The following is a 17,738-nucleotide window of genomic DNA, read 5'->3' as shown; positions in this document are numbered from 1 at the left end:
ACTAGTAAATCAAATATACCAATCATGGAAAAGCCAATTACACATATAGTTTACACAGAGAACACTTGCACTTTAACACTGGTCAGCATTGGTAAGGTGACCAGAGTACCAACAACAGCAAAAACGGAGTCCAGCACACAGTAAAAAAAAAACAGCCGGCAGAGGCAAAAGGACAGGAAAGACTACGTCAAGGATGCCAGGTCCAACATCCACCTTATCCAAATCAATATTCCCATATAAAATTAGAAGCATGTTGAGGCATATAACTAGCCCCTCCATTATTCTTAGATTAACCACTTCTCCTTCAGAAAGGTAAATCTCATGAAGAAGAGCAACATTTACCCTGCTCCATTTCAAGTATGACAAGATCCTATATCATTTGCTAATGGATCCCATACCTCTCACATTCCACATGAGGGGAGAGTAGCTCATCAATTTAAAGGCCATTCTGGTGATTCAAATACCCTCTTCCCACCACCTCCACAGACCCTGGCTTTCAGAGGGTTGCCAATCCTCCAATAATTTTTGGGCACCATCAGACAAACTACAACATCATATAAGAGTATATATTGATTTTTCGAAAATCTTGAGCCTTTAAACTTATCCCAACAAACACACTCCATCCAAATAATAATGCGTTAAACCTTATCTTCATCCATGCTCCCTGAATATTAGTCAAAAGATGTTTGAGATTGGGGGAGGGCGGTCCAATCAGATCATCGTTCCACCTGCCCACTTTCCATTCTGATCATTGTAATATTCACGAATTGGTCAAGCTCAGGAGGCCCTAACGATGTTCTCCACTGTACTGGAGAGACTCAGGTCTGATTTGGTTTGTGTTGTGTGGAGAGGACAGTCCATTTCAGAGTGCATCCCATCATTAGTATCTTTCGTAGATCTGATGCGACCCATGTCCCTAACCTTGGTGCTCAGTAGCCCAGCAAGATAAGTTGGGTGAAGTCACACTCTTTCAGGTAGTTTTTTTTTTCTTCATTTCTTCAGGAAGAGGCATATTCCCCAACCCACACACTTTCCTGCAACATCGGGAACAGAACACCCATTGTATTGTATAATTCTTCTCCCCATGTATGGCCAGAGGGACAAGAATCACGGGCCTTCACTGTTCCCTCCCATGAGGAGTAACCCAGGGTCCAGGCTGCACATTTGTGGGTCACCACAGCTCCTTCTGATCGCATAACAGGTGGGGACTGGAGGCAGGTGGGAGATAGCTTAGGGCAGTGGTTCCCAAACATTTTCGACCCACGGCTCCCTTGATCTATTGGCCACTGGCTGCGGCTCCCCATTATGTTACTTTTTGTTGGCGGGTGGGGGATGTAAGCCTGGCCTAGGGAGTACATCCATTTTTCTCCCTGAAAAGAATTGGGATGACGCCAATGAAGGTATTGTAATTCTATATATAACTGTAAAAAATAAAAATGTAACAGTTGTTTAATTACAGCATGCATAGGGTTTTTTAGTAAGGGGAAAATATTGGTTGACGGTAACCCTAGTAAAATGGGCAGGTCTCATTTTTATGTAGTTATAACATAACTGTTTAAATATTGTGAAATGTAGAATCCCTTTAGTTGTGTTTAACCACCAGAGGGCGCTCAAGGACAAAATTAAAAAAGAGCTGCTACAACTGAGTAGTTTTATTTTGTACGAACTGGCCCAAGGGCTATAAATAGCTCAGTGGTTCCCAAACTGTGTGCGGCGCCCCTGGCTAGTTTTGATGGCGCACCAGCGAGCCGCGGCGCACAGATTGGGAACCACTGGCTTAGGGAATTGCAGCCATCTCCGTGCACGGCTGCCCACACCTCACATGTTCACAACAGAATTTTAAATTTAAATCAGAACATCACATACAATTTTATGGATCAAATCTGTTTATTATTTTGAACGTATAAACATACAAAAAAACATCATCACAGGGCCGCGAAAAAAGAAAAATCTCATGCAATAAGAACTCAAGGCTACAGATAACGTCCCTCCAATTAGTCCCGCATCATGCCCGAAAGGACATCACCGCCCGCCCCTCCCTTACAGTCCAGCGAGCATCCAGGCAATGACCAATATTCTCCAGACTGCAAGATCCCCTCATGGGCCCCGTGTAAACACAGAAATAAACACATACCAACAATGCTTACCCTCCAGCCCCTGTGACATCTTAGCTTCTCTCCACTCCTCTGCTCCTCCCTCTTACTCACGCTAATAGTTACCATCTCGGACATCCCTCCCCTCTAATGTCTAACTAGAGTTCAAGTTAGCCTCAAGACTCTCAAATAGGCCGGACATGTCAGCTCAGAAAATTCTGCGGATAGGATCCGAAGGAATGGCTTCCATAATTCACTCATTTCTCCCACCCGCTGCTGGGAAGCTAGGGTGAGTTTCTCCATAGCGAGGATAAACCACAGCTTCTGAAGCCAGGAGACATGTGTCGGAAGCCTATCCGTACCCCACAACACCAGGATCAACTGTAACGCTGCATTAAGTGCCAGAGCCATCTGCCTCCCCTTTAACGATCTCAAGGGAAAGGTAAGGGGATTGGGCAACCCCAACAGGATGTACGATGGGAATCGAGGGACCTTGGTATGGAACGCTGCATCTATATCATCTATAATGCCTGCCCAAAATCGATGGAGCTTGGGGCAGTGCCAAAGTAGATGTACAAGTGTACCTGTGGCCCCACAGCCCCTCCAACAAAGATCGGACTTAGCCTGATCCCATGCATGTACCCGCGCTGGAGTGTAATACCAATAGGAGGCCACTTTGTATGATGTATCAGTCCCCGCTGCATTATAGGCTGTGTGGTGAATCCTATAGAATATGCTGTCCCATTCCTCATCTGAGAATTCCCTCTTCATCTCTCTCTCCCATCTTGACTGTCCCTTTGACTTATGCGGGCGCTTCTCCCCCTGCAGAAGCCGATAAAGTTCTGAGATAACTCTTTTATCGTCCTTCTTTAGCAGCAGCCATTTCTCAAACGGTGTAAGTGGTCTCTCTATTAATGCTCTGTTAGCCGGCTGGAGAGCCCCATGCCGAATCTGATATTACATCAGCCTATCTGCCTCCGACAAGCCATATGCCTCCCGTAGCTGTTCGAAGGACAATACCCCTTGTTCGTCAAAAAGGCTTCCCACCCTCTTACAACCCCCGTCATACCAGCGCCGCAGACCTTCCAGACGATATCCCGGCTCAAAATCAGGGTTTGCGCCTATGGGGGTCATCGGGGACGGAAAGGACGTCAACCCCGACCGGCAAGCCACTGCGTCCCATATGCGTAACGTTGCTCCCGTAATCGGAGAAGAATAAAGGCCTCCCACCCTATGGCGACGCCGGAGCCAAGGCTCCTTCCAAATGTGAGAGCCCGCCACTGCCTGGTCCATAAAACACCAATGTTTCTCAGTAAGTGGACGACTCCACTCTAAGAGAAAGTGTGGTTGTGTCACCTGAAAATATTGCAGAAGACAGGGAACCGCTAGGCCTCCCCCGCTCTTAGGGCGAAACAAAAGCTGCCGCGGAAGACGCGCCGGCCTACCCTCCCACACGAATCTCAGAATCGCCGACTGAAGAGTGGATATCGTCCGAGGAGGTGGAGTCAACGGAAGCGCCTGAAACATATACAATATACGCGGCAGAATTGTCATCTTCACAGCCGCCACCCTACCCAACCAAGACAATTTGTGTCTAACCCAGGACTCCAGGTCCCGCTGCACCTCGCGAACTAACTTTGTGTAATTCAAACTCGCCGTCCTGGCAGCTGAAATCGCTAAATCAACCCGTAAGTAGGAGAGACGCGAAGACGACCAAAGAAAGGGGTACCTATCTCTCAAGGTTGCCTCATGATCCGGGCTGACCGACAAACTTAGGACCTGTGACTTCTGCATGTTCACCCGGAATCCCACGACCTGGCTAAGGAAAATGTCACTTACCCAGTGTACATCTGTTCGTGGCATCTGTCGCTGTAGATACGCATGTTTTGCATAGACTAGTAAGCAGTTATCTCCCCAAAAGCGGTGGCTCAGCCTGTAGGAGTGGAAGTAGTTTGAAATAATGTTCTTAATACGGCTTGACCTACTGTGGCTTGTTGTGCGGATAACACGTCTACACAGTAGTGGTTGGTGAATGTGTGAGGCGTAGACCATGTGGCTGCCTTACATATTTCTTGCATTGGGATGTTTCCTAGAAAGGCCATGGTAGCACCTTTCTTTCTGGTTGAGTGTGCCCTTGGTGTAATGGGCAGCTGTCGTTTAGCTTTAAGGTAGCAGATTTGGATGCATTTAACTATCCATCTGGCTATACCTTGTTTTGATATTGGGTTTCCTGCATGAGGTTTTTGAAATGCAATAAATAGTTGTTTAGTCTTTCTGATGTTCTTTGTTCTGTCAATGTAATACATTAATGCTCTTTTGACATCTAATGTATGTAGTGCCCTTTCAGCTACGGTATCTGGCTGTGGAAAGAACACTGGAAGTTCCACTGTTTGATTTAGATGGAACAGTGAAATAACCTTTGGCAAAAATTTAGGATTAGTCCTTAGGACGACCTTATTCTTGTGTAGTTGTATAAAAGGTTCTTGTATTGTAAACGCCTGAATCTCGCTTACTCTTCTTAGGGAAGTAATGGCGATGAGAAATGCAACCTTCCAGGTTAGGAACTGTATTTCGCAGGAGTGCATGGGTTCAAAAGGTGGACCCATAAGTCTAGTTAGGACAACATTTAGGTTCCATGAAGGAACAGGTGGTGTTCTTGGTGGTATAATTCTCCTAAGGCCCTCCATGAATGCTTTAATGACTGGTATCTTATATAGGGAAGTTGAATAGGTAGTCTGCAGGTATGCAGATATTGCTGCAAGGTGTATTTTAATGGAAGAGAAAGCCAGGTTAGATTTTTGTAAGTGAAGCAAGTAACCCACTACATGTTCTGGAGTTGTGTGTAATGGTTGTATTTGATTAATATGGCAGTAGCAAACAAACCTCTTCCATTTACTTGCATAGCAGTGCCTGGTGGATGGCCTTCTGGCTTGCTTTATGACTTCCATACATTCTTGGGTAAGTTGTAAGTGCCCGAATTCTAGGATTTCAGGGGCCAGATTGCTAGATTCAGCGATGCTGGATCTGGGTGTCTGATCTTTTGGTTGTGTTGTGTCAACAGATCTGGCCTGTTGGGCAATTTGATGTAGGGTACTACTGATAGGTCTAGCAGCGTTGTGTACCAGGGTTGCCTTGCCCAAGTTGGTGCTATTAATATGAATTTGAGTTTGTTTTGACTGAGTTTGTTTACCAGGTAAGGAAGGAGAGGGAGAGGAGGAAAAGCGTAAGCAAATATCCCTGACCAGTTCATCCATAGGGCATTGCCTTGGGACTGTTTATGTGGGTATCTGGATGTGAAGTTTTGGCATTTTGCGCTCTCCTTCGTCGCAAACAAGTCTATTTGAGGTGTTCCCCAGAGTTTGAAATAGGTGTTCAGAATTTGGGTGTGAATTTCCCATTCGTGGACCTGTTGGTGATCTCGAGAGAGATTGTCTGCGAGTTGATTTTGGATCCCTGGTATAAATTGTGCTATTAGGCGAATTTGGTTGTGAATTGCCCAACGCCAAATTTTTTGTGCTAGCAGGCTTAACTGCGTGGAGTGCGTCCCCCCTTGCTTGTTTAGATAATACATTGTTGTCATGTTGTCTGTCTTGACGAGAATGTATTTGTGAACTATTATTGGTTGGAAAGCTTTTAGTGCTTGAAAAACTGCTAGAAGTTCTAGGTGATTTATATGCAGTTTTGTTTGATGTACGTTCCATTGTCCTTGTATGCTGTGTTGATCGAGGTGTGCTCCCCACCCTGTCATGGAAGCATCTGTTGTTATTACGTATTGTGGCACTGGGTCTTGGAAAGGCCGCCCTTTGTTTAAATTTATGTTGTTCCACCACAGAAGCGAGAGGTAAGTTTGGCGGTCTATTAACACCAGATCTAGAAGATGACCCTGTGCTTGAGACCACTGTGATGCTAGGCACTGTTGTAAGGGCCTCATGTGCAGTCTTGCTTTTGGGACAATGGCTATGCATGAAGACATCATGCCTAGGAGTTGTAATATCATCTTTGCTTGTATCTTTTGTGTTGGATACATGCGTTGTATGATGGTGTTGAAATTTTGAATTCTTTGGGGACTTGGAGTGGCTACTCCTTTTGTTGTGTCTATTATGGCTCCTAGGTATTGTTGTACCTTGCACGGCAGAATGTTGGATTTCGTGAAGTTGACGGTGAACCCTAGTTTGAAGAGGGTTTGTATGATCTGATTTGTGTGATTTGAGCACTCTATTAACGAATGGGCCTTGATTAGCCAGTCGTCTAGATATGTGAACACATGTATTTGCTGCCTTCTGATGTGTGCAGCGACTACCGCTAGACATTTGGTAAAGACTCTTGGTGCGGTTGTTAATCCGAAAGGCAGTACCTTGAATTGGTAATGTATTCCTTTGAATACAAACCTTAGGTATTTCCTGTGCGATGGGTGTATTGGTATATGGAAATACGCGTCCTTGAGGTCTAAAGTTGTCATGTAGTCGTGTAGTTTTAGCAATGGTAATACTTCTTGTAGTGTGACCATGTGAAAGTGGTCTGATTTGATGAATGTGTTCACTATTCTGAGGTCTAGGATTGGTCTCAGCGTTTTGTCCTTCTTTGGTATCAGAAAGTACAGTGAGTAAACTCCTGTGTTTATTTGTGTGTTTGGCACTAATTCGATTGCATTCTTTTGCAATAGTGCCTGCACTTCTATCTCCAGGAGATTGGAATGATGTTTTGTCAAATTTTGTGCTTTTGGTGGTATGTTTGGAGGGAATTGTAGAAATTCTATGCAATAACCATGTTGGATAATTGCTAGAACCCAAGTGTCTGTAGTGATTTCCTCCCATGCTTTGTAATAATGACTTATTCTTCCCCCCACTGGTGTTGTGTGGAGGGGGTGAGTGACATGTGAGTCACTGCTTAGTAGTAGGGGTTTTGGGGCTTTGAAATTTTCCTCTATTCCTAGGGAATTGCCCTCCTCTATATTGTCCCCGAAAACCTCCTCTGTACTGTCCCTGGTAACTGGACGGTGTTGCCTGTTAGGTGCTGGCTTGTGTGCTCTGACCCCGAAACCCCCCTCTAAAGGGTGTTTTACGGAATGTGCTGTAATTCCCTCTGCTCTGCGGGGAGTAGAGTGCGCCCATGGCTTTAGCAGTGTCCGTGTCTTTTTTGAGTTTCTCAATCGCTGTGTCCACTTCTGGACCGAACAGTTCTTTTTCGTTAAAAGGCATATTGAGAACTGCTTGCTGAATCTCTGGTTTAAATCCAGACGTTCGGAGCCATGCATGCCTTCTGATAGTTACAGATGTATTAATTGTCCGTGCAGCTGTATATGCAGCGTCCATGGAGGAGCGGATTTGGTTGTTGGAAATGGTCTGTCCCTCCTCAACCACTTGTTTTGCCCTATTTTGTAGGTCCTTGGGCAGATGGTCAATGAGATGTTGCATCTCATCCCAATGGGCTCTGTCATAGCGCGCAAGTAGTGCCTGGGAGTTAGCGATGCGCCACTGGTTTGCAGCTTGTGCTGCGACTCTCTTACCAGCTGCATCGAACTTGCGGCTTTCTTTATCTGGGGGTGGTGCATCTCCAGATGTGTGGGAGTTGGCCCTTTTCCTAGCTGCTCCTACAACGACAGAGTCTGGTGGCAGCTGTGTAGTGATGAAAGCCGGGTCTGTAGTAGGCGCCTTATACTTTTTTTCCACTCTTGGTGTGATTGCCCTACTTTTGACCGGCTCCTTAAAGATTTCTTTTGCGTGCCGGAGCATACCAGGGAGCATAGGCAGGCTTTGGTAGGAGCTGTGGGTGGAGGAGAGTGTGTTGAATAAAAAGTCATCCTCGACCTGTTCTGAGTGGAGGCTTACATTGTGAAATTGTGCTGCTCTAGCCACCACTTGAGAATACGCAGTGCTGTCCTCTGGTGGAGATGGCTTCGTAGGGTATGCCTCCGGACTGTTATCTGACACTGGGGCGTCGTATAAGTCCCATGCGTCTTGATCTTGGTCACCCTGGCTCATGGTGGTGTGAGCTGGGGAATGTGATGGAGTTTGTGCTGGTGAGACGTTAATCACAGGTGGAGGAGAGGGTGGTGGGGTAACTTTTTTCACCACTTTTGTTTGTGGTGTTTGTTCAGTTTGGAACTCCAATCTTCTCTTTCTTCTAATAGGGGGAAGGGTGCTTATTTTTCCTGTCCCCTGCTGTATGAAAATACGCTTTTGCGTATGGTCTACATCAGTTGAGTGTAGCTCTTCCTCAAACCTATGCTTTTGCATTTGGGAGGTTAGCGAGTGCTCTTCTGTATAAGAGCCTGAAACTGGGTCGGTTGCAGTTTGTTTTGGCACCGAAACCCTGTCTGCATCTTTTTTCGGCTCAGAGGTGACTTTTTTCTTTTTCGGGGCCGAAACCTCTCGGCGTCGATCTTCTTCGGTGCCGCTGTCTCGGCGTCGAGCCGTGTCTACACCGGTATCTCGGTGTCGATGCTTGTCTCCAGCACTTTCTCGGTCCCGAGAAGGCTGCGTGCCGGTGTCTCGACCGGAGTCGGACGATCTCGGCACTGTTTGGGCCTTTTTCGGTGCCGACGGTCGGTCACCGAATTTATGGGTCGAGCCATGGCCTGGTGGCAGTGGCGTCCCCTGGGCCTTGTAAATCTTCTTCTGAGTGGTTTTCAACGTCTTACTCACGGTTTGTGTATCGTCGAATCCTTCGGAGTCCGATTCTTGGATCGAAAAGGTTCCCTCCTCTTCTTGTTCCTCGAACTCCCGGTGGGCTGTCGGCGCGGACGCCATCTGAAGTCTTCTGGCTCGACGGTCTCGGAGTGTTTTTCGGGACCGGAACGCACGACAGGCCTCGCAGGTGTCTTCACTGTGCTCAGGTGACAGGCACAGGTTGCAGACCAAGTGTTGGTCTGTATAGGGGTATTTATTGTGGCATTTGGGACAGAAACGGAACGGGGTCCGTTCCATCGGCGTTCTTCTGCACGCGGTCGGGCCGACCAGGCCCCGACGGGGGATCGAAAAAATTACCCCGAAGGGCACCGGAGCTCTTCGATCTTAGACGCGGTGTTGAATCTAACTACGCCGATCCCGAACGCAACAATACCGACGAAAATCTTCCGAAATTAGCTATCTTTCCGTTCCGAAACTCGGAGCGACAGGAACACGTCCGAACCCGATGGCGGAAAAAAAACAATCGAAGATGGAGTCGACGCCCATGCGCAATGGAGACAAAAGGAGGAGTCACTCGGTCCCGTGACTCGAAAGACTTCTTTGAAGAAAAACAACTTGTAACACTCCGGCCCAACACCAGATGGCGAGCTATGCAAAACATGCGTATCTACAGCGACAGATGCCATCGAACACTCAGTTATGATCGCCATAAGCGCTGGTAGCAAAGTCACCAGCTCCTCAAGGGTGAGGATTACATCATCTGCATACAGGGTAATGAGATGGCGATCCCCGCCAAATTGCACTCCCAAAACCAAGGGGCTATCCCGCAGCCGCTGCGCGAGGGGCTCCATATATAACGCAAACAAAAGGGGAGATAACGGACACCCTTGTCTAGTCCCCCGCCCAACCGGGAACGGCAGAGAGAGCACTCCATCAACACGAACCGCCACTCTGGGAGACCGATAGGCGCTCCAGATCCAAGACCGAAACCCAGGGCCCAAACCGAAGCGCTCCAGCACCCGAAAGAGGTATGGCCAATGGACCCTATCAAACGCCTTTTCGGCGTCAATAGAAAGGAAAAGCGATTCCCTTCGCGATCGGCCTAGTTTATCTAACAAATGCAGAAGACGCTTTGTGTTGTCACTACACTGTCGGGTTGGAATAAATCCCGACTGGTCCGGGTCCACAAGGCCTGGCATATAAAAATTAAGGCGGTGAGCAAGGATCCCAGTGAATAGCTTGGCATCTATGTTCAGGAGTGATATCGGCCGATAAGAAGCACACTGCTCTGGGTTTTTGCCTGGCTTATAGATAACCGCGATGGTGGCGTCCAACATACTAGGCGTCAGTGCACCCAACGTCCGGAAGGAATTGAAAAGCCTCACCAAGAGCGGGGCAAGTTCTGCACAGAAGGTCTTATAGAATAATGGCGTAAACCCATCAGGGCCAGGAGATTTCCCAGCTTTTAGATGGGAAATCGCCGATATAACCTCTTCCAACCTTATCGGTTGTTCCAGCTGAGACACCTCCTTCTCACCAAGAGGAGTAATAGCAATACCTTCTAAGAAGGAATCTAGGGCCTCGCCGTCTCGCCCCTCTGCCGCATATAGCCCCCGATAGAACTCGGCAAAAACCTTTGCAATCTGGTCGCTCATGCGGGCCTCCCTCCCGGACAGAGATCGAATCAGCTTTATCGACGACGACTTGGCTTGGATGTGCCAAGAGCTTTCCGCACCTGTTGCTCCCAATGTAGTATGTATGCTTAAGCCATGCCACCGCATACTCCGCCCTATCCCAGTCCAGCCTCTTCAACTGCTGGCGCACTCTCTCCAATTCCCGCCAGATTATAGGCGCACCTGTGGATTTATGAAAATGCTCCAACACCGTCACCCTCCGCTCCAACTCCTCCCTTATCTCTCTCCTTGCTTTATTATCCTTCGCAGACAACGCCATCACCTCACCCCGCACAATTGCCTTCAGGGCCTCCCACACAGTCTCCAAAGCCGTACTGCCATTGTCATTAAAGCTAAGGTAGTCCGTAATTGCGCGCCGGACCGACTCCACCACTGTCTCAGTCTGGAGCAGAGAATCCCTAAATCGCCAGCTTGGAGCACCCACACGACCCACCTCCATGGTAACCTCCAAAGTAATCGGAGCATGATCCGTCAAGGCCCTAGGATCAATCGTGGCCTCCCGAACTCGGGACAGGAACTCCTGTGAGGCCAGAAAAAGATCGAGCCGCGCATAAGTCTTGGTCGCCGTTGAATAAAAGGAGTAGTCCCGAAGCGTGGGATGCAACTTCCTCCACACATCCTCCAACCCACATTCAACCAACCACTGACGTCCCGACTCCGATAACGCCCCTGCCTAGCCAAAGCGTTGACCCGAGTGGTCAAGCTCGTTATCCATCACCAAGTTAAAATCCCCTCCTACCAAGATGGCCCTATATGGTGAGCTAAGTATCGGGGAAACCGCCTGTCTCAGGAATGCTTCCTGTTGGGCGTTTGGAGCGTAAAGTTAAGCCACAGTGAAGGAGAAGGGCCCAAGTCTTATTCTCATAGCCAATAGCCTGTCTTGCACTTCTTGCACCTTCCCCACTATCTCCCCGGCAAAAGTCTTTGAAAGCAGTATGGCTACCCCCGCATGCTTCGTAGTAGCGGATGACCAAAATTGTCTAGGGAACCACTGTGAGCGCATGCGAAATGTGTCTTTGTGCAATAAGTGAGTTTCTTGCAACAGGCAAATATGACTCCCGGATTTCTCCAGACTCGACAATATTGCTAACCGCTTAGTCAGGCTGTTAAGCCCGCGAACATTCAGACTTAGACACTTAACTGTCATGTATCACAGAGGAGGGATTGCCCAGGAGGGGAGGAGCTTCACGGAGTAGGAGAAGGGCCCAAGTCTTATTCTCATAGCCAATAGCCTGTCTTTCACTTCGTGCACCTTCCCCACTATCTCCCCGGCAAAAGTCTTTGAAAGCAGTATGGCTACCCCCGCATGCTTCGTAGTAGCGGATGACCAAAATTGTCTAGGGAACCACTGTGAGCGCATGCGAAATGTGTCTTTGTGCAATAAGTGAGTTTCTTGCAACAGGCAAATATGACTCCCGGATTTCTCCAGACTCGACAATATTGCTAACCGCTTGGTCAGGCTGTTAAGCCCGCGAACATTCAGACTTAGACACTTAACTGTCATGTATCACAGAGGAGGGATTGCCCAGGAGGGGAGGAGCTTCACAGAGGGGCCACAACCCGGGGCAACACCGTGACCACCCAGAGTCACCCAGCCCGCCCATTACGACCCTCAATGACCGGACACACAGGGAAGCATACCAACATATAACCATAACACACAACAGGTGCTAATAAGAAAACAGTCCTTTCCCACACATCCCAAAGAGGAGAAAGTCTCAGCAGGGCCGTAAAACCACACAGATCCGCCCACCAGGACCGTCAACTCCGCCGCCCAGGCCACGCTCAACAGTCTCAGGCCCACAATGTACAGCCCAGTTCTGTCCGGAGACTCCCGCCGCCTCTCGCCTAGGCACTTGTCCCAGCCGCCACACTGTTCACAGCCGATTGGCGCTCCGAAATCTGCTCCAGCGCAGTGGGGCGTTGCTGCTTCCTCCTCTTTTCCTTACGCCACCAGCACGGACGGCTCCCACCGCCCGGGGCCAGCCCCGGATCCGAATCCAGGTCATCTCCCCCTCAACCCAGGATCCGGGCCGCCTCCGACACAGACTTCACCTGATGCAGCTGGTTCTCCCAGGGGAAAGCGAGACGGAACGGATGACCCCACCAGTAGGACACAGCATGTGCGTGCAAATGCTCTGTAATGGGCTTTAACTCACGCCTCCGTTGCAAGGTCCAAACTGAAAGGTCCTGGTAGAGTTGGAGCTGATGGCCTGTAAATTGAACCTGTGGGAGACTGCGCGCCCGTTGCAATATACTTCCTTTCAGCCCAACATTGTGGACGCATGCCAAAATATCCGGCGAACAGTCCCCAGCTCCGCCAGGCCGGCCCACGCGATGGACTCTGTCCAGGACAATTTCCTGCGACTCCTCCAGGTCAAGGACCCAGCGGAACAGCGCCCCCACAAAGTCTCTAATGTCATCCTTCTCCACCCCGATCGGCGCCCCTCTAATGCGGATGTTATGTCTGCGCGACCGATTCTCCAAGTCCTTCATTGTCATCTGGAGGAGATCCTGCTGCTCACGCAAACGCAAAACCTCCTGCTGCAGGTCTGCCAGCTCCTCACCATGGGCCGTTTCACCATCCTCTACCTGTGCTACTCGCTCACCCAAAGATGTGAGCTCAACCCGCAGTTCCTTCACCTCCTGAGATATGTCTTTGCGGAGTTCCTGCAGGTCGCTGCAAAGCGATTCGAACAAGGAGGTAAGAAAGCCCTTCGTGACTGGGGCTGCCTCGTCCTCTGTCGCTTCTCGTCTTGCCTCAGAAGACCTCGCGGGCGGCAGCTCCTCAGGGGCCCCTCCCGGGCCCGGGTGCCCCCCAGTCAGCATATCCCTTACCGTCCTGTCCCACCTGGGCTTGGAGGTCGCCATCACCTCTGCCCGCGTACTGTGGAGGCGTAAGAAACTCAGGCGGGCCTCTGCGCGTCGTCGCTGGGGAGTTATTCTCCTGGCCTCACTCCCCTACCAGCCGCTGTTGAGCCTTCACTGCGGGGCCCTGCGCGAGGCCCCTCAACCCCCCCGGCTCACTTCCAATTGAAACAGGGCCCCCTCGGGCCGCCCAGGCAAGCAACCGGCAACCGAGGCCCACTGGGCCACCTCCAGCTCCTCCGCGTCACTGTCTAGGGGGAAACTTCTTCGGGGCGCGCCATTGCTGGGAAGACAAGGGGGGAACAACCACCTCACAGGCCCCAAAACCCAGCTCAGCCCCGGACTCAGTTCATGGGCTCCTCCTCCACGCCAATGCGCGTCCTCCACTGCAGGCACTGCCTCACCGCCACGTCGCGCAAGCAGGACGCCGGCTCAAGGTCCGCCGCGCGGCACGGCCCGCCGCACACCACTCCCTTCTGCAACAAGCGCCGGCCCAAGGTGCGCAGCTCCTCTCGTCCCGCAGCGCCGGCCGCAGGCGGCCCCGGCTCTATCGGGGCCCCCGCCGTTCCACCACCACAGGCTCCACAGCGGGACCCCCCCGGGCCACAAGATCAGGGGCCGCAAGTCGATTTCAAGGGACTGGGCGGCGGAGCACGGTCCAGCGCGTCCGCTCACGCCGCCATCTTGGCCACGCCCCCCCACATACCACTTTAATGGAACACTACAGGTGATTTCTATTGAGCAGATGCAATTTGGAATTGTTTAGAAACTCTTTGTAGTTTTAATGAACATCACAGCAATATATGTTTTTGCTGGTGCAAAGAAAATTTACTATTGATGTTGGGTTATTATAACCTAAAGAGGTAGTTTAAGCACACAAGGATAACTAAAAAAAAAAAAAAAAAGAAACAAGAACAAAACAAAAAAAACAATGGCAAAGTAAAGTGTTGGTCTGTGATTCCTGGCAAAGAAGGTGGACATGCATATGTCATCAGTAAAACAGCCATTACACCTACTACAAGACAGCCAATGGTAGAAGTGGGCGGACTGGTTTCCTCAGGCTCTACACTGTGGTGGGCGGAAGTAAAATGCAAATGAGCAGTGAACAGCCTAATTTATGTAGAGGGCTGGAACATAACACCTACATGTAGAAAAGTAAATATTGGTGTTTTTTTATTACAAGAGAGTAAACAGCAGCATACTTTTCTTTTTTTGTGGCATATATTTGTAACAAGAAATACAATAACGATTGCACCACTTTGCCATGGCTAAACCTATTCCATTTGTCAATGCTTTTTATTAGGTAGCACTTTCAGGTTTAGATCATTCCATCCTTCAAGGCCAATTTAACAATCGAAGACTGAGGTTCATTAATGAACAACAGGATCCCACAGCCTGAAGTAAGTTAGGTTAAATACAGTTACTCTTATTTTAGGTTACATCTTGTGGCACATACTTTACAAGCATTGGGGTAACCACAAAACACTGATACCATCACAGCAGGCCAGCAAAAAGAACACATAATACAGGACATAACACGTGTACTACGAATTCGCAAAGGGAAAAGGAGGATGAGGTGATCCAAATAATCAGACTACTGTATCTAAGATTTTGCAGTTGAGAAGGTGTGTGTTAGCCTGCTTGGAACGGTGTTGAGTAAAACATTTGTACCAGCATCAGCGATATCTGATCAAATCAAGCAATACTCCATAGTGACCTTCACCCTCAGGTGGGGGTGTAATTTGCACTAAAGACTGAAGTTGACCCACATATTATTCACCACTGAAGTACATTGTGAATAGCCACATAATGGCTAGAGGACTTCATACGTAAGTATTCACTGATGGTTAATTTTAGAATTCAAAACCCTGAGAGTATACTCTAAGGCAACACAATTCCGCTATTATGGCATACCTTCTTACTACTAACACAACCCCAGAGGGATCAAGACTGTACTATGCTAGGTTCCTCTGCAATCGCTGTTGACACGTTAATACGTCTGATGGGTGCAGAGAACTAACATTCTTGGGGCGTGAGTACTGGGACTGGAGATAGCCTACTCCAAAACTAAGACATTGTATGAGCTATTAAAACACAATAACATGGATTTAAATCAGCTACCTGCATCTGAGTGAACAGAAGACCCTGGCAAGGCATCATAGTGCCAGGTCTCAAAAAATATACAGAATGCATGTCACCAATGTTATTTATTTTATCTGGGTTAAGATGCAAGTGTCTGTAATACAATTTATGGTTCTGTCACATAGTTCAAAATGTTTTGGTGAGGGATATGGAACAGCAAATAAAATGAGGATTGTCAATTCCATGTAGTCCCTGAGACATATGCTCTTTGGAATTGAGATACCATTGATGGACATCAGTTATGTAGAAAAAAAGATTGTGTTGCAATGAAAAACTTTGAGTAACATTCAAGTTGTTCTGAATTGACTCCGATCGGGTTTCTTGCTAGAGAAGAACAAGATTAGGATTCAAGAACCTCACTCAAAATGCAGAGGTACTTTCCAGCTGATACCTAAAGTGCATAACTCAAGGAATGCAAATCACGGTGGTGGGATTAGCGCTCAGTGAGTTTTCATTCACAGCTTTGGAATAGGTTAAGACCAGAAATACCACGGCACAAGTTTTCAATTCACACACCAATTCACAATCCAACCAATGAAAGATCAAGTTTTCAAAAGCTTATGATGCGTACTCATTTGAGTTTATTTATTTATTTTTTCAATTTTACCTGTTGCGCTGATGGAATTTAATATGGTCTCTCTATAGGATATCTGAAGAGGTCCAAGCTGTGTTTTAAGTTTGTACTCTCGCTTGATGCGGTCGTGGATGATTTCAATGTGAAGCTCCCCCATGCCACAGAGAATTGTCTAGGTACAACCACACAAGAACAGTATTTTAGCATAGCATATAATTCTAAAAACGCAGTTACTGGGGGGCACAATATAGCCCCAGACTATGTAACAGAGCACAGAAAATTGTGCCACGTGTTAATGTCATCAAATTAATCTAAACAGTTCGTTCACGAAGGCTTTTAGCTGCATACGAAGAAAAAAAACAATACATTAAACAAGCACTGGCAAAGCCAATAGGTCTGATAGATGCTTTGGGAATGGTTTTTAGCCACGCTGTATTGCAGTGTGGCTACTGGGAAGCACGGCTAAAAACAGTTAAAAGAAATAAAAGGGCTACCCCACTACTAATACTAATGTGCTTTTTTATATTAAAAAAAAAACTAACAGGGGAGGGGATGGTAGTGAGGCAGCACCGAGGGAGGGAGGGAGTAAGAGAAGGACATCGATGGGGGAGATGATACGTTTGGGAATGGGGACGCACACTGACAACACAGGGTGGATGGGAACGACTTTGGCAGCAGGCTGACAATGGATGACAGGCAGGAGGGGCTTGGGAAGCAAGCTGACAGATGAGAGAGGTACATATGTACTTACAGAAAACATACACAGGCAGACACAGGGATTACACAAGCATATGTAACACATACACATATATTGTCATAGGCATATAAAAACACACAGCAGGAAACACATACATGTAAATACACCACCAGGAGAATGTGCCCCCGACCCTATCACTTATGCACCCCTCCGATAACAGGTGTTCATTTCTGATTCACCCGTCCTCATTTCAACAGCCTATGGAGGATGAAAGGCCCGGCCTCTGCTAAGACTCAAACTTTGCTATTTTAACAGAAATACTATAAAATGCAAAAAATAATTATCAATAAATATCAATAATTAGTGCAGCTTTGACGTTTGAGTGTAACAAAAATGTTATTTGCGTTTTTACACAGCAGAAGCCAGGCTCATAAGGGTAGCAGAGTGCTTTACAGAGGTTGCCCGTAGATTGTGACAAGACAAGGGAGTTAAAGGGACAAAAGAGGTGAAGGGAGATTCAAAGGCGTAGGTGCGGAAAAATAATTGGAATAGAAAATATAGCAGAGCGCAGCTTAGAGTATACAAACTGTACAATCGTAATCACTAGCTTAGCCCCAAGGTCGAGGCTGATCAAACAGAGCCATGTGCAAAGTGAAAGCGTGAATGGTGATTTCTGAAACAATAATCAATATATCTCCCTCATTTCAATGATTTGAGGATTACACATGGAATAGTGAAGTGCCGACCTGTCCACGCCTAGTATTATACACTGGAGACGTGGCAAAGTCACTGTCATATACTAGAAAAACCGATATAAGCAGCGGGGCTGTCTCTAAAAACACGAACATTTGGGTACGTGGGAGGACAGTGCCACCGTGATTGCTTGAGATAATGCTCATTCATCCCCTCACAGGTTACTGTCAAGGTTACTTCGGTGAGGGATCCAGATGCTCCTTACACACATCTGTGTCCACGAAGAAGGGCCCTGCCAGTGATGTGGATTGTTATACCTACGTACGGTCTTGTTCCGTGGCTTTGAAG

At 48.0% G+C, this 17,738-nt stretch overlaps 1 protein-coding gene across 2 annotated transcripts in view; it reads right to left on the bottom strand.

The window, feature by feature from the left end:
- Nucleotides 1-17,738, bottom strand: part of GFM2 (GTP dependent ribosome recycling factor mitochondrial 2) — a 261,831-nt gene that overhangs the window by 42,315 nt on the left and 201,778 nt on the right. For both annotated transcript variants that reach the window (XM_069223861.1, XM_069223870.1), the window contains exon 17: nt 16,034-16,172. In XM_069223861.1, the coding sequence (XP_069079962.1) occupies nt 16,034-16,172 (139 nt within the window). The remainder of the gene's footprint in view (nt 1-16,033; nt 16,173-17,738) is intronic.

The sequence above is a fragment of the Pleurodeles waltl genome, chromosome 1_1 (genome assembly GCF_031143425.1).
Source record: "Pleurodeles waltl isolate 20211129_DDA chromosome 1_1, aPleWal1.hap1.20221129, whole genome shotgun sequence".
In the NCBI taxonomy this organism is placed as follows: Eukaryota; Metazoa; Chordata; class Amphibia; order Caudata; family Salamandridae; genus Pleurodeles; species Pleurodeles waltl.
Note: the sequence above shows the minus strand (reverse complement) of the source record. Positions and strands in the feature narration are given on the sequence as shown.